This window comes from Tachyglossus aculeatus, chromosome 21 (assembly GCF_015852505.1).
Source record: "Tachyglossus aculeatus isolate mTacAcu1 chromosome 21, mTacAcu1.pri, whole genome shotgun sequence".
NCBI classification, from domain to species: Eukaryota; Metazoa; Chordata; class Mammalia; order Monotremata; family Tachyglossidae; genus Tachyglossus; species Tachyglossus aculeatus.
In genome coordinates this window covers 57,335,930-57,358,019 of record NC_052086.1, presented here as the reverse complement: position 1 = coordinate 57,358,019, position 22,090 = coordinate 57,335,930, and the positions used below count along the sequence as shown (strand labels likewise).

The 22,090-nt window shown below is 43.4% G+C and overlaps 1 protein-coding gene across 1 annotated transcript in view; it reads right to left on the bottom strand.

Annotated features, from left to right (window-relative positions):
- Positions 1-22,090, bottom strand: part of RNF216 (ring finger protein 216) — a 161,587-nt gene that overhangs the window by 121,245 nt on the left and 18,252 nt on the right. The window contains exons 2-7 of the mRNA XM_038762410.1: positions 20,274-20,405; positions 17,648-17,829; positions 11,717-12,562; positions 10,672-10,748; positions 6,873-6,975; positions 2,459-2,623 (exon numbers count right to left, since the gene is read on the bottom strand). Of these exons, the coding sequence (XP_038618338.1) occupies positions 2,459-2,623; positions 6,873-6,975; positions 10,672-10,748; positions 11,717-12,562; positions 17,648-17,829; positions 20,274-20,340 (1,440 nt within the window). The 5' untranslated portion in view covers positions 20,341-20,405. The remainder of the gene's footprint in view (positions 1-2,458; positions 2,624-6,872; positions 6,976-10,671; positions 10,749-11,716; positions 12,563-17,647; positions 17,830-20,273; positions 20,406-22,090) is intronic.

Genomic DNA, 22,090 nt, shown 5'->3' with positions numbered 1-22,090 from the left:
TGAGAGTCTAAATAAAATACCAGCTCCCTAGAAAAGGCAGAAATGACCTAGGGGAAAGAACCTGCGCCTGGGAGTCAGATGATCTGGGTTCTAATCCCGGCTCTGCCCCTTGTCTGCTGTATGACCTTGGGCAAGTCACTTCACTTTTCTACGCCTCAGTTTCCTCATTTGTAAAGTGGGGATTAAATCCTACTTCCTCCTATTTAGACTGTGAGCCCACGTAGGACAGAGACTGTCTCTAACCTGATTATTTGGACCTATCCCAATTCTTAGAACAGTGCCTGGAACAAATTAAGCACTCAACAAGTACCACTAAAAAAAAAAGTTCTTATTTTAAAGTTAAGGTTAACACATTTCTCAAATAAGGAAAATAGTTCTCATTCATCTGGAGTGAATTTAAGTAAATTTAAAATTAACACAGTACTATATAAAGTTAAGGAAACCTCAAAATTCATGAGAACTAAACAACAGTAAAAGACATGGCCCCTACTCTTCCAAAATGTAAAATCTCAATGGGGAGGACAAGAGGACCCAAATTGCCAAAAATTCAAAAGGTCAAAGTGTAAGAGAATAAAAACGTATGCAATGAAATAGATAACAAGTGAGTACGTGTTTGAGTGTTAAAGTGGCTGATGGGGTGGAATGGCCAAGACAAGTGAAGGATTAGTCAGGGGGTGTCTCTTGGAGGAAGTGTCCTTTGAGGAGAGGTTTGAAGGTGGAGAGGGACATAGTTTGGCAAGCAAGAGACGAAATGCAGGATGAAACTCAGGAGCAATGGATTGGAAACCCAAAGAATAGTGAATGATGTAGGGCTAAAAAGTTAATTTAGGAGACGTGACTGGAATAGTGAGAGAAGAGGGGCGGAGAGGTGAGAGGGAGACCTCTGAGGAGCCTTAGACCTAATAGTTAGGAATTTTTGTCTTCTTCAAAAGAAGTAAGTAGTCTTGGGACACTGATGTGTTCAGATGCTTTAATAATGATATGGGCAGATGGAAGAGGTTTGAGATGAATAATCAATACAGAAGCTGTTACTGTAATCCAACCAGATGAGGGCTTGAACCAAGGTGGGGTAGTAAGAGTGAAGAGGAAAGGGTAGACCCATGAAATATTGAAGGAATAAGGGCAGTAAGCGCCAGAGGGGAATCAAAGTTGACACTGGGAGAGGGAAGATGTCAGGCTATCGACAGTAATGGGAAAGTTAAGAGGACATAGCTTAGGAAGGAAAAGGACCATAAGGTGCTGAGATGCCATCCAGATGGAGATGTCCCAGTAAGAGGGGATTAGGGATGGTAAAGTAAGTGAGAAGACAGAGATTAATTTGAAGATTTGAGAACATCCCATATACAGCTGGTAGCTAAAACCACATGAGTAGATGAGCTGAACTCAATCAAGCAGTAGGAGGTAGTGTGGCCTACTGGAAAGACATTAGGCCCAGGATTCAGAGGAACTGGGTTCTAATCCCGCTCTGCCACCTGCCTGTTGTGTGACCTTGGGCAAGTCACAACTTCTTGGTGCCTCAGTTTTCTGGCATGCAAAATGGGGATTCACTGCCTGTTCCCCATCCTTCTTAGACTCTGGGCCCAATAAGGGACAGGGATTGTATCTGACCCAATAATCTTGAATCTACCCTAGCATTCAGTATAGGGCTCGGCACATAGTAAGCGTTAACATTGAGGCTTCAGATCTGAGTCTTGCTGAGTAACCAAGTTAAAGGGTGAGGAGAGGAAGAAGTGCCAATATGGGATCTGAGATGCAGCTGAGGGGTAAGAAGAGACCTATGGAAAATATGTGATGGAAAACCCCAGGCTGGAGGGTTTCTAGAGGAGGGGGATTGGTCAACAACACTGAAGACACCCAAGAGGTCAAGCAATGGACCAGCAGAGTCCATTTAATTAAGTGTCACTATCACTTAAGTGAACACTATCCCAGTATACTGAAATACTTAAATACAGTTCAGATTTATTAGTGCTTTCACTGCCTGACAATCAGGCCTTCTCTAAAAGCTGAGTATTGTCAAAGCAACTGTTTGCTCGTTCTTTAGATGCATTAGTTAACCATCACAGTTCACAAGAGACTTGTCCATTCAGTATCCCTTTGACAATAAATCTTAATGTTGATTCTCTTGAAAGTAGAGTTACTGAAAATATCCCCTTCCAGTCACCATCTCAGCAACGATGTCAAAGAATTGATTACCTTCCCATGAGTACAGATTCAATCTGCTGAACATCAGCTTGCTGACTGGCTGGTGAGGAGGGAATGATTTGGAAATACATGGAACTGAGGCAGTGAGTTTTGAATGCTGAAATCTGGAGCAAGAAGAGCAAAGTGGCCCTTAAATTAAACAACACGATTGTTGAAGGCTGCATGAGGAGCAACAATCCTTGAAGGGAAAGGAGTAGCTGCTTTAGTTCATCCTTGAGGGATCAACTAAAATTAAAAGGAAATTAAAATGGAGAACCTTTCGGGTGATTGCATAGTGTCCCTTGAGTTCGTGCAGTGCCCACTTGATGTCCTGACTGCTGAGCATTTTGAAGTCTGCCATGAGGAGGTCGGCAGCTTGGATAAAGCAGCGTTGATCAAGAGGAGTAAGCTTCGAAAAGTCAAAAAAGTCCACTTTAGGCACCTGAAGGGAAAAAAGCATTGTTACTGCCTTAATTTGTTTGGGGAGAGGGGAAGGGGTCAAACGTTCAAAACATATTTTAGGAAATGGCACCTCCAGACTCAAAAACCAAAGAAAGCAGCATGTCATTTCTCCAGCTAATTTCTGGTCCCCCACCACCACCCACCACTTTCCAGGGATCCCCATATCAAATTGTCATGCACCTTATGAGTGCTCAACAAAAGCTTGATGATTAATTGACAGACTCTGATCATGCCTGTCAGCTCCTCTCCAGAACAATCAATCAGTGGTATTTATTGAGCATTGACTATATGCAGACCACTACTAAGCATCTGGGAGATTACAATACAAGAGTCTGCAGACACGTTACCTGCCGACGTTGAGTTTACAGTCTAGCTATTACACTATTTAACAAGATGCACACATTATTTAACAAATTGTACTTATTTCTGCTCTGTAGAGTGCCTAGGACATTTCTGTTGTGAATGGAGGGGAGAGTTTGGATATACAAAAAAGAGGTTAAAAAAGAGCAGAAAACAAGAACCACTGGTAACATGATTACACATACTTCAAGTATATTTCATTGGCTGCTTTCCCGCCCCACTCTTCTTTTTCATAGATAACCCTAGGTTTTGACTACCCCACAATATGTGTCAATTGAGGCTACATCACACAACAGCTGGCCTACGTCCCCGGGATCTGGAAGGCCCGAGAAAACTCCTGGTAAATCAATTCCTCCCCATCCTCTCCTTCCCTTGTGCCGTTCCAGCCTCACCCTCCCCTTTTCTGGTAAGTTTTCCTCCCAGTCTCCACACTCCAAACCTGCTTCCTTCAACTGCCACCCCCTCACCCCCCAGCATTTTTTAAAAAACCAGTGATGTGCATGGTACCTTGCTCAAAACAGGTCAGGAAAATGTTACTGGAGTCCTGGCTGGAACTATTTCATATACCCCAGCTCTCAGCACAAAGTGCTTAACAAATACCATTATTATATTATGTTATCAATAATAATATTAATAACTTTTCCAATGGCTGGATACCTGGTTACTCACCCACTTAATTGTCCCAAGCGGCAGGGAGAACCGCTTGGTTTGACCTGGCTACCTTTCCTTCACCTGTCTGTGACTGGTTCCACCTTTCTACTCTACTCTGAAGCACAGAGAAGTTAAGTGACTCGCCCAAGGTCACACAGCAAGCAACTGGCAGAGCCGGGAGCAGACACCAGGTCCTTCTGACTCCCAAGCCTCTGCTCTCTCCACTCTCTAATCTTGTTGTCCCCCCTTAGTATAAGCCCGTGCTGCTCCTGACGCCTGAGCATTATGGTTGTACAAGGAGTCCTGCTGGCTGGGTTGCTCTCTTGCCATGTGCTAGTAATGTTCAGGGCATAAATTGCAACTGAAAACACACATATAGCTACCTTTTCATTATTATTATAAACTTTTTTTCATACTACTTGGAAAAACCGGTGCTCTACGGCCAAGGCGCACAGGTCCATTGGAAATCTGCCTCTGACCATGCCCATGAATCGGCAGTCACAGTGAACTCGTGTTCTGAGGGGCAGCAGGCTTAGCAGCTATGCCGAGGTGACTCCTGAGCATTACGGTTGTACAAGGAGTCCTGCTGGCTGGGTTGCTCTCTCGCCATGTGCTAGTAATGTTCAGGGCATAAATTGCAACTGAAAACACACACATAGCTACCTTTTCATTATTATTATAAACTTTTTTTCATACTACTTGGAAAAACCGGTGCTCTACGGCCAGGGTGCACAGGCCCATTGGAAATCTGCCTCTGACCATGCCCATGAATCATCAGTCACAGTGAACTGGTGTTCTGAGGGGCAGCAGGCTTAGCAGCTATGCCCAACCCACCCTATTCGAGCCACTAGGCCCGCTCCTTACCGGCCAGAGCTCCCGGCAGCACGGCCAACATTCCCGGGAACTTTCCCCACCCACGCTGCCTGCCAATGGCTCTGGCGGGGGGCTCCTTGAAGCAGACCCTCCCATCAGTTTCTGTGGCAGTGAGGCTAGCGGCACAGACATCAGAGGCAGCTGGGCTCCGTTGGTTGGGGAACGCAGGGCAACGGTGGAAAGCAGGCAGAGTGGGAAAGGAGACGACAAACCTTGGGGGCTGGCAGAGAGTCTCTCCTGAAGGAGAGAAGGGGGTGTGGCCAGAGGGATGGATGCAGGGATGCTGGCCTCTTTGTACCAGAGAATGGAAGTCCGGAGGGCCCCAGGCAGAGGCAGCAGGGCTTCAGAGCCCAAGGAGGCCTGAGCCGATAGTCACCCGGGTGCCAGGGTGCAGTGGGAATCACGTGCATCCTACTTAAAAAAAAAAAAATACTGACTTTGGGCCCAGGTCTGAGAGGCAGCATGGCCTACTGGAAGGATACTGAGCCTGGGAGTCCAAGGACCTGGGTTCTAATCCCGGCTCTGCCAAATGCTTGCTGTATGATCTTGGGCAAGTCACAACATCTCCGTGCTTCAGTTCTCCTGATCCCCCTCCTACGTGGACTGTGCACCTCATGTGGGACAGGGACTGTGTCCAACGTAATTAACTTGTATCTACCCCAATCAATCAATCAATCAATCAATCGTATTTATTGAGCGCTTACTATGTGCAGAGCACTGTACTAAGCGCTTGGGAAGTACAAATTGGCAACACATAGAGACAGTCCCTACCCAACAGTGGGCTCACAGTCTAAAAGGGGGAGACAGAGAACAGAACCAAACATACCAACAAAATAAAATAAGTAGGATAGAAATGTACAAGTAAAATAAATAAATAAATAAATAGAGTAATAAATATGTACAACCATATATACATATATACAGGTGCTGTGGGGAAGGGAAGGAGGTAAGACGGGGGGATGGAGGGGGGGAGAGGGGAACGGGGGGAGAGGAAAGAAGGGGCTCATTCTGGGAAGGCCTCCTGGAGGAGGTGAGCTCTCAGCAGGGCCTTGAAGGGAGGAAGAGAGCTAGCTTGGCGGAGGGGCAGAGGGAGGGCATTCCAGACCCGGGGGATGACGTGGGCCGGGGGTCGACGGCGGGACAGGCGAGAGCGAGGTACAGTGAGGAGATTAGTGGTGGAGGAGCGGAGGGTGCGGGCTGGGCAGTAGAAGGAGAGAAGGGAGGTGAGGTAGGAGGGGGCGAGGTGATGGACAGCCTTGAAGCCCAGGGTGAGGAGTTTCTGCCTGATGCGCAGATTGATCGGTAGCCATTGGAGGTTTTTGAGGAGGGGAGTAATATGTCCAGAGCGTTTCTGGACAAAGATAATCCGGGCAGCAGCATGAAGTATGGATTGAAGTGGAGAGAGACACGAGGATGGGAGATCAGAGAGAAGGCTAGTGCAGTAGTCCAGACGGGATAGGATGAGAGCTTGAATGAGCAGGGTAGCGGTTGGGATGGAGAGGAAAGGGCGGATCTTGGCAATGTTGCGGAGCTGAGACCGGCAGGTTTTGGTGACGGCTTGGATGTGAGGGGTGAATGAGAGAGCGGAGTCGAGCATGACACCAAGGTTGCGGGCTTGTGAGATGGGAAGGATGGTAGTGCCGTCAACAGAGATGGGAAAGTCAGGGAGAGGACAAGGTTTGGGAGGGAAGACAAGGAGCTCAGTCCCCAGCATCTTAGAAGGGTGTTTGACGTACAGTAAGCACTTAAATACCATTTAAATAAAGGTGGGGGTGTTTACATGGCCACTCGGGCAAGTGAGAGATTTGCAGTAATTTCTTCTTACCTGGAGGACTCGGCCACATTACCGGGACTGGTTCTGAAACGGAACCTATCTGAGGCAAGACTATGGAAAAACAAACCCCATGAAACAGCCACATTTTGAGGGAAGGTAACCTGGCTGTATCATAGGGTGCACTGGTCTCAAGGATACTAGTGAGCAAGGAGCTGAAAAGGAGGATTCCTGGAACCACTAGTCCTCCTTATGAAGTCAAACTGGAGTGATGCCACAGTCTGGTCCACTTCTCCTTGACTGTCATAACTAGCCTTGTGTGCTCCCTTTTGGGGTGACTTGGAGGGAAAGATAGGAGAAGGACGAAGCAAAAATGGGAAAGAGTATGTAGGCTTTAGAGAAGCCCGGTAGGGAGAATCTCCCACAGTAATCAGATGTTTTCCTTCTCTCTACCAAGAAAATTAAACAATATTTCCTTTTAGCAATTTCTTCACATGAAGGCTTCTGGAAAAAATAGAGCACTTAAATGTTATACGCATTGGCAAATTTTTTGTAACAACAACAATGGACTTGCCTTTGTCTCATCTTGGCTGACGAGTAGGCTACTATTGGGATTTAAAACCACTCTGCCTTCCTTCTTTGGATAATCTGGATTTTCCAGAAGAAAATTACAAAGCCTGAAAAACAAATAACATTGTCTTTTTATTTCTTTAAAGCTCAACACCTGTTAATCCCTTCAGTTTTACTGCCCAGAAATTTAAACCCCTAGTCCCATATTGACAGTCTTAGACTAATGACACTGAGTTCAATGAACAACACTTCCATTTCTAAATTTACTTTGCTTTGACTTTACAATTCTAGTTTCCTTTATGGTCCTACCTTGGAGGGCCCACTGGCCGAGGGAAATAGGGAAACAATTGTTAAAATTGTGGTGGGTGGGAAAGTGAGAACACGTTTGAAAGAGAAGGAGGGCAAAGTAATGGAGCAGGAGAGACCTGGGGTGTGGGAAAAGGTCCGGGAGAAAAGGGCAGTGTTCACTGATCATAAAGTTGAATCACCTTGGAGTGCTGACCCACTCATTGTACTTCCAATGCCATAAATGTAAGCTCCCTTAATGCAGAACTTGACAACACAAATATAACCAATGTTGCTAAAGTTGCAACTGATTGAGTATCCACAATGAACTGGGTAATTCTGGTTAAAAACTGAGTATCCCATCTTGGTTCCAACAGACAACGTTTCAACTCAAGACCATAGGTGCCGGCTCCTAATTCTGGGCTTGGGGACTAAAGTGGGACAAGGATCTTAAAGGGGATGAGGACAAAGAGAACAAGCTTCTGGGAATTAATAGGCCAGAAAGCCATCACTTTGGATCTTAAAAGTCCTGACTTGAAATTCTCAGGCCTTTGGCCAGAGATGAACAAGTCTTGGACTCTAGTTACAGAAGTCATGGGGTCAAGTGTCTCTATTGCCTCCATGGGAGGGGCACCCATACTTAAGATGCAATTTCGGGAACCAGCTGCACCGCAAGTCTGGGGTCCACCTGTATGGCCCCACTGCACCCTAAATGACAGAGTTTCCGACTGATTAAACACTTAGGAACACTCTAAATGCAAGTAGAAATGATCTTTACCTTGCTCTTGCATTCTTAAGAGGTAAGCCTAAAAACAAGTGTTACCTCTCTCAGTCCACCTTTATTCATTCATTCATTCAATCGTATTTATTGAGTGCTTACTGTGTGCAGAGCACTGTACTAAGCGCTTGGGAAGTACAAGTTGGCAACATATAGAGACGGTCCCTACCCAACAGTGGGCTCACAGTCTAGAAGGGGGAGACAACACAAAACAAAACATATTAACAAAATAAAATAAATAGAATAAATATGTACAAGTAAAATAGAGTAATACATATGTACAAATATATATACATATATACAGGTGCTGTGGGGAGGGGAAGGAGGTAAGGCGGGGGGGATGGGGAGGGGGAGGAGGGGGAGAGGAAAAAGGGGGCTCAGTCTGGGAAGGCCTCCTGGAGGAGGGGAGCTCTCAGTAGGGCTTTGAAGGGAGGAAGAGAGCTAGCTTGGCAGATGTGCGGAGGGAGGGCATTCCAGGCCGGGGGAGGATGTGGGCCGGGGGTCAACGGCGGGACAGGCGAGAACTAGGCACAGTGAGGAGGTTAGCAACAGAGGAGCGGAGGGTGCGGGCTGGGCTACAGAAGGAAAGAAGGGAGGTGACGTAGGAGGGGGCGAGGTGATGGACAGCCTTGAAGCCGAGAGTGAGGAGTTTTTGCCTGATGTGTAGGTTGATTGGTAACCACTGGAGATTTCTGAGGAGGGGAGTAACATGCCCAGTGCATTTCTGCACAAAGATGATCCGGGCAGCAGCGTGAAGTATAGATTGAAGTGGAGAGAGACAGGAGGATGGGAGATCAGAGAGGAGGCTGATGCAGTAATCCAGTTGGGATAGGATGAGAGATTGAAGCACCTTCGGCGATAATGTGATACTGATGGGCATCAGAGGTAGAGGAACTACCTAAACAGGTAGAAAAACTCCATCTTGTTAGTTCCTCAAAACTAGAAATGATACTGATGCACTGAAAGAAAGAGTTCATTCCCTATTTAATTACCCCTTGGGCATGTGAGGGAGGGAAGTGTGTATGTGGGAGGTGGGGGAGAAGAGTGGGATAGAGGGATCGCTTTCACATCAGAAGCAAGATACTGAAGAGCAAGGATACTCAGGAGCATTCACCAGAAAGAAGCACCACTATACAGGAAACCAATGATCCAAACACAAGCAGTCCCACAAGCAGTGAACTAAATACTAGTCATAAAATATATTTATACTGAATTATAATGAATAAGAGGAGCCTGGAGTTAGTAGTGAACCAAAACCCTCCAGTCCACATGATCACTTAAGCAAACCAGGCCAGAAAGCAAATCCACGTTTCCAGATTACATCAATTGTGATATGGACAAGAACAGACAGACTAGATTGGCAAGTGCTGATCAGAAACTTCACCCTTTTGCTTGTTTTCACCTGGAAGTAATTCACTTCCAATCTGCTCATTCAATCAAAATTATTTACTGAGCACCTATTAACCACTTGAGGGAACAGCAGTTTCAGCAGATCAAATCACTGCCTCAAGGAGTTAACACACTAAGGGAAGATAATCCCTAAAATAAATTACAGAGTAGTAGACTATAAAGATATGTACATAAACATTCTAGGGGTATGTGAGTACCCAAGTGCTTAGGTGGAGTGAAAGTACTGAAGTGGCCAGTACCAGAGGTCAACAATATCTGTTTTTCTACTGTTGAAAGATGTACTGCAAACCCTCAAAATTACTAGTGATAATGACAAATACTTGCTCTTCCACCTACTTAACAAAATGAAAATTGTCATGAAGTTTTCCTAGCACGTTACGTCCCAGTAAACGTTTTTGCATGGCAATACCCTATACTGCCCAAGTGTGACAGCAAAAGAGTTTGCTGCTCTTCAGTGACCACCCTTCTACAAAGAGTAGAAGACAACAATAAAATAATTCTTTCTACTGAATTCAATTTCGTTCCCAGAGTTCTGGGTTTGGTCAGCCAGAACATTACTCTTTTGCTCAGTTTAGATAGTTTGGAATAACTTTCAGCCTTCAGGATATTAGGCTTTTTTAGAAACTGATTAATTTAGGAGGATATTGGGTATTGTAGGTTAAACACTAAACATCTGTGCAAACCCACTCAATTTTATGTTTTCACTTTTGAAATCACTATTCTGTACACATAAGCGCATAGATTTTTTTTAATATGTACTTTATCTTTATCTGGGTAATAAGACGACTAAGCAAGGACGCCACATGAGAGAAAGTTTAGGGCAAATCCCAGAAGCGTCAGCTCCTTTAGGTTCCTACTTCAGGCATACTCTTAGTCACAGATGGGTGATGTAGAGGAATGTACTCAGCGCTGCACTGCTCAAACATTTCTCTTTATAAACATTCCCAGTCATCTACTGAGAGCAGCCTAGGGAGTAACAAGATATTTTCAGACTGAAAAAACCTTGAGGAACATTCTTCTCTCCATCTTGCCCAATACACCAGAAACACCAGCATATACCTGAAGGCGAAATGTTCCAAAGCAGTATGAGAACTTAAGTAGTTGAAATCCTGCTTTAGTTCTTAGCACTATTTCTTAACACCAGAAAGGAGTAGCAGTTGGTTTTCTGCTTGCTTATTCTGTTGCATGGTCTTCAGTCTAGAAGGCCCCACTGAAACACAAAATTCATATTTCCCTACCTACAATCAATCATGAATCATCTTTTGTTATATTTCATTTGTAAACGGTCAGGAAAGCTGCTGGCCAAACACGGATGCAGTTCTATACTTACACATTTAAATCGTAACAATTCTTCGAATGTATTATTTCTTGAATGTACCCATTTGCTACATCCGGAAATCTTGCTTCCTGGAGAGGAACAAATTATTTCCATTTCACTCTATGAACAACAGCGTCTGAAGTCAGGTCTAACACCGTGTCAATGTCACGCTTCTCAGCCCCACAAGCTGGCGACTGGCCTATTAGCCTGTACTTTTTGTGAAAGAGAATTTCCCATTTACAAACTATGCCACCCACGGATTCAGGTACATTAATTCTGATCGCTGGGGAAGTATTAATTTGAGTTTAAGAAAGGGGGTACTGCTAAGACCCTACAACAAGATAGGGTCAACTGGGGACATACTAATTGTTAGGAACACTCTGAACCTACAAGAATTCCCAGTGCAGAAATTTTGTTTTGCTCAGTCAATTCTTCTCAGTTATGGCTTTTCTTTCCAATTAATGAATCAATGGTATTTACTGAGCCTTTTCTCTGTGAAGAGCGTTGTACTAAGCACTTGAGAAAGTACAGTACAATTGGGTTGGTTGACATGACCCCTGCCCACAAGGAGCTTACAGACTTGTGTGGGAGACAGACACTTCGACCCATTAAACATTTTATCAAAAGTTTATTACAGATCACTACAGCAGTTGGGATAGCTTAGAAAAAAGTTTCTCTGTCAATGTTCTTCAACTCAAGTGCCAACAAGAATTTCTAGTAACCCTCAACATGCTCTCTGTATATCTCCTCTCCCCTGGACATTTCTATTTTAGGAAATTAAGTATAGTGGGTGGAAAACAAAAAAAAAATACAAATGTAATGGCACCCTCAAGAAGAGTAGTAAGATTTTAACCTGCAATGACCCAGAATACACAAATGTCAGTGTCTAACACACGAAAAGCAGATGTAAATATGTCAGCTTTTTAGTTCCTATATACGGATATGGCCTTTTGAGAAATTTTTGTGATAGCCACGGCTGTATCACTGTAATAAATGCAAATTTCTAAGAAACTGCCAGCTAAATTTTATAGAAAAAAAACCCCAAAACAACACTTACCGTTTCTTCCACTAATAGTGCAATGAGTTCTTGATCTAGCATATTGGGTCCTTGTTCCAGAACATTTCCAGAGTTAGGCTCATGAGATCCCTGCAGAGGGAAAGCTGGGCCTGGCTGTTCATTGTCTATTGCTGGTTGTTGGTCTTGAAGTTCACCCGGTGGATGGGCAGGCTGAGGAGACGCGGGGCCTGGAATCCCATCTTGCTGAGGTTCTGGCCGAGGAAAGGCCGGCCCCGGGTTCTCAACCTGGTATACTTCCAACAGCGGTCCAAGGAGCGCTTCGGGTCGTCCTTGTAGCGGGACAAGGGGGTTGGCAAAGACTTGGGGTTCGCGGTCGATCGGCTGAAAATAGGGGTGATCCAACCAACTGTTATCTCGGATGGCCTGTCCTCCTACTGCAGCAGTTGGTTCTCTGAGGTTTGGTAAAAGTTCTGGCTTTGAGTCTTTCGCTGATTGTTTCTGTGCTTCTGGATGTTTGCTTCTTTGAAATGGAAAGTTACCTGCTTCCAAATTAATGACTTCCCTTTCAATACCAGGTTTGAGGATAACTTTTATTGCTTGGATGTTACTTGGCCCAGGCTTGGGGTCATTTGCTCTTTTGGCCAAGTGCTTATTGTGCTCAGAGGGTCCAGGCAAATGAGCGTTCTGGTTTCCATTTTGGTCCCTGCTAGGCCCAGGTCCATTCTTTGTTATGGAACAGGGTACTCTATTACACCCTGAAAAGGGATCGGTTCCATCGTGCAGAGATGCAGCTGCATTTTTTTTATGGCCTTCTCCTGGTCTATTCATGTCTTGCCACTGAGCAGCTGGCTTGATGACAATAGGCCGCTTATTGTGTCTGTGTGTCTAGGAAGAAGGGAAAAAAAAATAAATAGGAATGTATGCATTTATACCTTTGTATACAAACCCTTTTATGAGCTACTGAACTTTCAAGAAGGCAAAATTAAAACTGTTCTAAGGAAACAGTCTAACAGTGCACGGTTTTCAAAGTAAAACATGCAAAGTGTGTTCCCACTTTACATTATACCCTTCAGATTCAGTTTGAATAGTATGGCTATTAAATACTATTTCCAAGAGAAAGATGGGCATTCTACCACCCCACAAAGGTCTTCAGTGATAGTTTGTGCTTCCAATACATACAAATTAGTCAGTGAACAGGTACTTTCATGGTCGTGAGAAGTTCTTAATTACTATTTTTAGAAACAAATAGAAGGTAACTAAGAAAATGTGTCATTTCTCAGTAATGGACTATCTTAGAGAGGATATTTTAGAATAAATTGTATTCTGAAATGAAACAGACTTAGGTGAAAATTAAAAATCTGACCTAAAAGGAACACAATACGGTCAACCAAAAGAAGTTCAAGCTCTGCTAATTAGGATTGGATCGACGCAGGTGCTGAGTTTAGCAGTTACTACTTTATTGCAAAACCTTGCAAGACGATCTTAAGCAGAGTCTGGAGGGCTCCCGCTTCCCTTCCTGCTTTGTATTAAAAATCTATTCACTCAGTCTAAAATATCCCACCCTCAAACCGTCATTCCCTATCTGAAATCAGATAACCTATGCTTGGGTCTGCATATAAAGAATCTGATACCAAAATGGAAAAGTTTACTTACTCTACCTGGGTCAGCAAGAACCTGGCCAATTATCCAGCTAATAAAAGAGCTGGCAACCAGTTCTATTTCATCAAAATTCAGCCCTGTTTGACTAGAAAACATTAGCTGCGCTTGGAGAGTCAAGATGGAGTTGCCATAAGAAATGCTATTACCAGGTGAGACCCAAACTCCATTTGGCTCAGTATGTTTTCTTCAATCAAACAAGGGCATTTGAGTGCTTAGTGTATGCAGAGCACTGTACTAAGCACTTGGGAGTGTACAATGCAACTGAGTTGTTAGGCATATTCCTTGCCCACAAGAACAGAGTCTAGAGGACGTCAACACTGGAAATGGGATGTCTGTAGGAACCATGTGATGGCTGTTTATGAATGTTTGAAGACATACCACTTTAACATTGCTACCTCTTCCCTCTATATGCTTTATTTTCCCTATAATGGGGCACCATTAAGAACAACTCATCCAAGAGTTTATCCACACCCTCTCTTGAACCTTCTGGTATTTCTGGTGCTTAGAACAGTGTCTGGCACATATTAAGCGCTTAAAAAATATCATAATAATTATCATCATTATTTATGCCTGCTCCACCAATTCTACGTACCTTTAAGGTGAAGAAACGTTTGTTCTAAATGTACCACTTTCAAGATTTAATAAGGATTCCCTCCTCCTGGTGCTGTGGAATTTGGTGAATAATGCCAATTTGGGAGTGCCACGGGATTGTTTTTCCACGTATCCCACTCGATTGGTTCTTAGCTCTACTGCCAAGGGATGTGATCCCAGATCGGTCTGCTTTACCCTGGGGCCCCCGCTAAGCTAGCCAAGATGACAGTAAGCAATTAGGGGACAGACAGGAGGAGGTGGAAAACCTGAAATGTCTTCTATCAAATATAGCTCCAACAGGGTGGCAAAATTTCTGAGAGAAGCATCGTTATCTAATGGAAAGAGCACATGCCTAGGAGTCAGGACTTGGGTTCTAATCCCAGCCCTGGCACTTTCCTGCAGTGTGATCTTGAGCAATCAATCAATCATATTTATTGAGCACTTACTGTGTGCAGAGCACTGTACTAAGCACTTGGGAAGTACAAGTTGGCAACGTATAGAGACAGTCCCTACCCAACAATGGGCTCACAGTCTAAAAGGGGGAGACAGAGAACAAAACCAAACATACTAACAAAATAAAATAAATAGAATAGATATGTACAAGTAAAATAAATAAATAAAGTCACTCAACTTCTCTGTGCCTGTTACTGCATTTGTAAAATAAGGACTAAGACTGTGAGCCACATTTGGGACATGGACTGTATCCAACCTTGTGTCTACCTTGTGTCACGCTGCTGAGAAGCAGCGTGGCTCATTGGAAAGAGCCCGGGCTTGGGAGTCAGAGGTCATGGGTTCTAATCCCAGCTCCGCCACTTGTCAGCTGTGTGACTTCGGGCAAGTCACAACTTCTCTGTGCCTCAGTTACCTCACCTGTCAAATGGGGATTAAGACTGAGCCCCATATGGGAAAACCTGTCACCCTGAATCCCCCCCAGCACTTAGAACGGTGCTTCGCACATAGTAAGCGCTTAACAAATACCATTATTATTATTATTATCCCAGAGGATAGTACAGTGCCTGGCACATAATAAGTACTTAACAAATACCATTTAAAAAGTTACTTAGTTCCGCTAATTTTGGTTGTGCTGTATAACATGTGGTGCTCCATATGAAGCTTGCCCAGCAAAATCAGGTAGAAAATAAAAATGAAACCTTGTTCCGAAAAATGATTTTCAAAATATGCTTGCCCTAGACAGATACCCTATATCTGTTTTATGTGGACACTATTCTTTCTTGGGAAATATTTTCTTCTGAATAATGAAACAAGTTCTACCTCCTAGTGATGCCACACTAAGTTATGGAACAAGCACTGGAAATCATATTTTTTGCTCCAGCTCCCCACCAATGTAAGCAGGGTGCTACTGCTATTCTTAACAATAACTGTAGTACTTATTAAGCAGTTATTAGGTAACAAACACTGTACTACACACTAGGGTAGATACAAGATAATCAGGACAGAGACAGTTCCTGGCAGCATGGTTTAGTGGAAGGAACACAGGCCTGGGAATTGGAAGACCTGGATTATAATCCCAGCTCTAGCACATATCTGCTTGTGTAACTTTGGACCAGTCATTTAACTTCTCTGTGCCTCAGTCCCCTCATCTACAAAATGGGGTTCACTATCTGTTCTCCCTCAGACTGTGAGCCCCATGTGGAACCTGATTATCTTGTATCTACCCCAGTGTTTAGTACAGTGTTCAGCACATAGTAAGTGCTTAAAAAATACCTCAGGAGCTGTTATTATTCCACAGGGGTTACAGATGAGGAAACTGAGGCAAAGAGAAGTTAAGTCACCCAGTAGGCAGGGGGCAGAGCAGGGATTAGGTCCTCTGAATCCCAGGCTGGAGCAAGCTGCTTCCCTCTTTTTAACCTCTCCCGTGCCTCACAAACCAATTTGTTGGCACTTGTACTGGCCTCTTATTTCTGGAAGTCAATATTCAAAAACAGTTTATGAATGAAGAAATCTGATGGTTACAGAACCAGTGAATAATACTCCAATGAACCATCTGAAGCCTGCCCTGCTGCCATCTTTATTTTCACCATACCCATGGGGGCAAATTTCCAGATTTAAGAGCCCATCAATAAGTCACAGTAAAATCAAAGATAGCAGCATCTAGGAATGAAGGAGCCAGTGAGCAAAGGTAAGGAAGCTGAGTAATCTTTCTACATCAATGGTCCAGAAGTGCGGCCATGAATAAAATAATCTAAAAAAATCACACAGATTTTTTTCACCTGAAATGCTAATTTTTCACAGATTATTTGCCTAATTACTTTCAAGTTAAAGCCACTGATTATCAGCCAAACTGTAAAAGTGCACAGCCATTAAAATTCTGAGGTGGCCATAAGAGGAGCTGAAAGCAAAATATTCTTTTGACAACCACTGTCCTAAACCATTGGAAGGAATCCAAACTGAACCTTGGCACCGTTGGTTTTATATGCGCAAAAATGTCTAAGGACAATACTCTTTCTGTTAAAGAAAACACAAAATTGATAGAGGCTATCAAATTCAGAAATGTATAAACCACATACCATCAAGAGCAACTGAGGATGGAAAATAATGTTTTTATTTAAAGAAAAAAAAAATCCAACTGTTTGTTTATTAGATAGAAATATATGACTACCAAAAACAGGAATTAGGCTATCCTATAACAAATGACTTCATAGTCAACTTTTCTCTTAAAGCTCAAAGAAAAATAGTGAACATTAAACATATTAATAGTTAGACAGCGTATTTTAACTAAAAGGATAAAGAAAAACAAAAGAGATCTACAGGTAGAAATAATACTCAGTTTCGGTAAGGGGGAAGTAAGGGTATGGGGCATTTCTGTAAACCCCACTCTGTGGCCGATTTAAAGGAAATTGTGTTTTCCTTCCACAGAGAAAGAAACCCAGCTTACAGCAAATGAGTCTGGCCAGGGAAGGAGGAGGCACATGCTAGAGAAAGAAGAGAATGAAGAGATGGAGAGCAGCCTTACAATTACATGCCTTGGAAGAAGTTAAATACAGTACAAACAAATAAGACAAGTTGGCACACTGAGCAATGTACAGAAGAAAACACTTCATACCAGGCACTAAAAAACAAAAGAAAACAAAAAAAAACCATGGTGAAACTTCAAGTTGTTCTATTCCCTACCAGTAGCTGAGCTGGATCCTCAACACAAACATGCAAAAGAGGGATTAGAGCAAACATATATTCATTGCACACCTTCCCACACACAAAAACGTACTACAAAGAAGGTTGCACTTTTACCTTCACTGCTCTGCTCCCTAAGAGGAGGAAAGGATGTAGTCAGTGAACCAATAACCCCTTTCTGATAGCAGCAGTCAGTGTCTCTTCAGGGTATTTGGGCTCACCCGTGCCATCCTGGGACTTACTACAGACGCACTTCAGATGTGGGTGACCGCTTTTATCAACGCGGACCCAGTAATTAATGAAATTAAATATTTTGTGCCTTACTGTAGATTGAGGGCCAATACGGTCTCATCAGAACTGAGAAAACTTCAGATCTCAGCAGCCAGAAAAATGAGAATAACTAGTTAGAACATGAAGTCCCTCAAATCCATTCTAGAGTTAAAATCTTTTCTCACAATCAGAACAATTTATCAGAGCATGGGCCTCTTTTTTACTGCATTATGTTTCGTAACACATACTGCCCACTCACGCTACTAACCATCTTGGCAACTAGTAATATCTGACCACTATTAACTCTTGAGATCTGACCTCCGCCAGGATGACAACATCGTCCTCGTCCTCGTTGTCATCAGTATCGCTCTCATCCTCCTCCTCCTCATCTTCGTCATCCTCAAGTTGCCGTGAAGCTGGTACCTCGGACAACAGAGGCAATTCTTCATCTGAGGAGTCTGATATGGTGATGAGCCCTTCCTCTCTGCGATTTATTCTGTCTGTTGGAAGGCAAATACCCCTTTTTAGCTGAACTATCATCAGATTTGATCTTACAAAATAATAAGCGCTTAGAATGAGTCAAAGCGTTGCACTAAGTGCCAGGGTTCATTCAAGATCATCGCATCGGTCACCATCCCTACCCAACGCTGGGCTAACAATCAAAGAAGTGGGGAGACGACGGTATCACGCCCCACTTTACGGATAGGTCCATTGAGTCACAGAGGGAGTAGCTGACTTGCCCGAGATCACACAGCAGACCAATGAGACTCTGAACCCCCTGTTGGGTAGGGACTGTCTCTTTACCTTTTGTGTTTAAAGATGCTGATGGTGAGGTTGCATCAATATACCTGAGGCTCACTGAGAGATGATTTCTTCCACAAAAGGCCCATGAAAATAGAACAGGTCCCCTTTCCAATCAACCTGGGGAATTTGTTGAGCACTTACTGTGTGCCTTGCACTGAAAACTTGGGAAAGTACAATACAGCAGAGGTGGAGGACATGATCTCTGTCCTCAGAGAGTTTTACAGTCTTGCCATTCAGGGCGAGCATTGCATCTCTACGTAGGGCTGATCAGATCCTCCTGCCATCCTTAAGGTTCAATGTAAATACGGAGACCCATTCTGGTGTCTTTTTGATGAAGACAATGGAAACATTCGACATTCCTGAGAGTTATAATCACAGTAAGTACTTTTCAATTCGGCTCTCACAGGTCCTAACAAGCAGAAAGCCACTAATTGAGTCGAAATCTTCCCAAATTACACAGCAGCGCTGGGTTAAGAGGTCTTCCAGGAGGCCTGATGGATTGACTAAGGTAACAGGACTGATTTCTCCATGATGTTTGGTCCAACCAGTCACTGTAGTATTTGTAAAGGACTTACTAAGTGCCAAGTATTGTACTAAGCCCTGGGGTAGATACAAGTTAATCAGGTCGGGCACAGTCCCCAACCTGCCTGGGACTGGTGGTCTAAGTAGGAGGGAGAACAGATATTGAATCATTTTATAGATGACAAAACTGAGGCACAGACAAGTTAAGTGACTTGTGCAAGGTCACGCTGCAGGCAAGTGGCAGAGCTGGGATCAAAACCCAGGTCTTCTGTCCCACAGGCCAAGGTACCCATTGCCACCAAAGTCTATCATACAATTATTTTCAGCAGCAATTATATATTATTGGGTATAATACTCTGGAAAAAATAAAAGAGCAGCATTTTTCTTTTTAAAAACCTCACTGCAGCTTGTCCAATTAATTTTAGCTTCAAATATTGCTAAAACTAAGGCACCCAAATTACTAAATTAGATTTATAAATAAGTTCAAATAGACACAGAAGCAGCATGGCTTAGTGGAAAGAGCACGAGTTTGGGGGTCAGAGGTTGTGGGTTCTAATCCCGCCTGTGCCCCTTGTCAGCTGTGTGACTTTGGGCAAATTCATTCATTCATTCATTCATTCAATCGTATTTATTGAGCGCTTACTGTGTGCAGAGCACTGTATTAAGCGCTTGGGAAGTACAAGTTGGCAACATATAGAGACGGTCCCTACCCAACAGTGGGCTCACAGTCTAGAAGGGGGAGACAAATCACTTCACTTCTCTGGGCCTCGGTTACCTCGTCTGTAAAATGGGGATTAAGACTGTGAGCCCCACATGGGGCAACCTGATTATGTTGTATCTACCCCAGTGCTTAGAACAGTGCTTGGCACATAGTAAGCGCTTAACAAACCTCCATGGACTACTCAAATAGTACACTGAATGGAATCAGCAGTATTTTCAGAGCACTAGTATACATTATTAATTATCCTGGAAAACTGGATATTTTCAGGGCTGTACTAATTCACCTCTGGAAGGAAACTAGGTAAGGATCATTCACCTAATAGAATTTATTGAGCATCTACTGTTCCTAGAGCACTGTACTTGCTGCTTAGGGACAAACAATGAAAGAGATAGTTCTTGCTCTCAATGAGTTTCCTAGACTGTAAGCTCCTTGAGGGAAGGGATCATACCTTACCAACTCTTTTGTATTGCACTCTCCCAAACCCTTAATACAATGCTCTGTACACATTCCCCACAGCACATATGTATATATCTGTAATTTATGTATCTATTTATATTAATGCCCTCTAGACTGTGAGCTCGTTCTGGGCAGGAATATGCCTATTTGTTGTTATTCTGTACTCTCCCAAGTACTTAGTATAGTGCTCTGCACAAAGTAAGCACTCAATAAATATGACTGAATGAATAAATGAATTAAACAACCAATGAGAAGCATTGATTGGACTTGAACATTTATCTCTTTCAGCATTTATAAGAATTATCACTGAAGGAAGTATACCTCCCCAAGTGCTTTAAAACAGTGCTCTGCACAAAGTAACAGCCAGATGAGTAATGCCGATTGATTGATAAAAGCACTGGAGGGAAGGGAAGGGAGAAAATGTGTAGTCAAATCTCTTACCTTTCCCTCTGTGACTCTGAAAGCTGTTCAAGTGAATTACCTCTTCATTGCCACCTCCCTCTGCCATTTTTAAACACAACTCTGCACATAGGTGCTAGAACCTGAGCGTGGCAATCATCCACAGAGGAGGATCTGGAAAACAAGAAAGCAAGAGGAGAATGAGCTCTTCCAGCTACAATTTTTACTAACTACTGATAATAACTGTGGTATTTGTTAAGCGCTTACTATGTGCCAGGCACCATACTAAGCGTTGCGGAGGGGGAGGTGGGAATACAAGCAAATCGGTTTGGACACAGTCCCTGTCCCAAATGGGGCTCACAGTCTTAATCCCCATTTTACAGATGCGGTAACTGAGGCACAGAGAAAAGAAGTGACTTGCCTAAGGTCACACAGCATACAAGGGGTGGAGCCGGGATTGGAACCCATGACCTTCTGACTCCCACGCCCTACTCACTAGGCCACACTGCTTTTCATTTCAGGCAATCTTAGCACCTAGCAGTCTCGAATCTTTGCCAGTTGAGAAGCAATGTAGAGAGATGATTGTGGGCTTGTGTTCATCACCTCTTCTGGAAGAGCTCCCCACCATTTTAATTTATGAAAACTGCTTAAAGTTAAATACCCCTGTGCTCCTCATACACTTGGTCTTTAAAAATGTTTTTTTCCCAACTCTACATCCTCCAAAGAAAGGGCTTCCAAGTACCCCTTTATCTGTTAGTCATTGGTATTTACCGGGCACCAACTGTAATCATCATCATCATCATCAATTGTATTTATTGAGCACTTACTGTGTGCAGAGCACTGTACTAAGCGCTTGGGAAGTACAAGTTGGCAACATATAGAGACAGTCCCTACCCAACAGTGGGCTCACAGTCTAAAAGGGGGAGACAGAGAACAAAACCAAACATACTAACAAAATAAAATAAATAGAATAGATACACACAAGTAAAATAAATAAATAAATAGAGTAACAAATATGTACAAACATATTGAGGAGCATTCGATAAAAGTAGAAGACACGGTCTCTGCCCTCAAGGAGATAGTCAGTCATGGATCATAGCCATACAATTGAAACAAGGAAATAAACATAGCTACAAATACTGAGAAAAGCAAAAAATGAACGAATTAGTAAACGCAAGGAATGAATACACTGACAAAAAATTAGTGTTTTAAGGACAATCTCAATGAAAATTTGCAAAACGGAGCTAGGGTGGAAAGCAATACAGTAATATCTTGCTCTGACCCCTTGCCCAGGTCCACCCTCTGGTCTGGTACTCCCTTCCCCTTCATCTCTGACAGACGATCACTTCCCCCATTTTCAGTCTTAATAAAATCACATCTCCTCCAAAAGGCCTTCCCCAGCTAAGCCCTTTTTCCCCCTACTCCCTCTCCCTTCTGCATCACCCTTGCGCTTGGATTTGTACCTTTATTCACCCCACCCTCAGCCCCACAGCACTTACGTACATATCCATAATTTATTTTAGTCTGTGAGCTCCTTTTGGTCAGGGAATTTGCCTACCAACTCTGTCATACTGTACTCTCCCAAGTGCTTAGTACTGTGCTCTCCACATAGTAAGTGCATAAAAAGAATGAATGATTAATTGATAACAGGCACTAGAAGCAAAAGCACAGCATTTGGAAAGCTAAAACACAGGCTCCGGAAAGAAAGCAGAGTTAACCCAGAGACAGAGATCAACATCTATCTCCCATACTGTTGTCATCACAGCATCACTGATGGGCTGTGAAGCACGGACACCATAACTACGGCATGTAAAACACAACGGTTCCACGTGCCCCGCCTGGAGCGGATAGTCGGCATA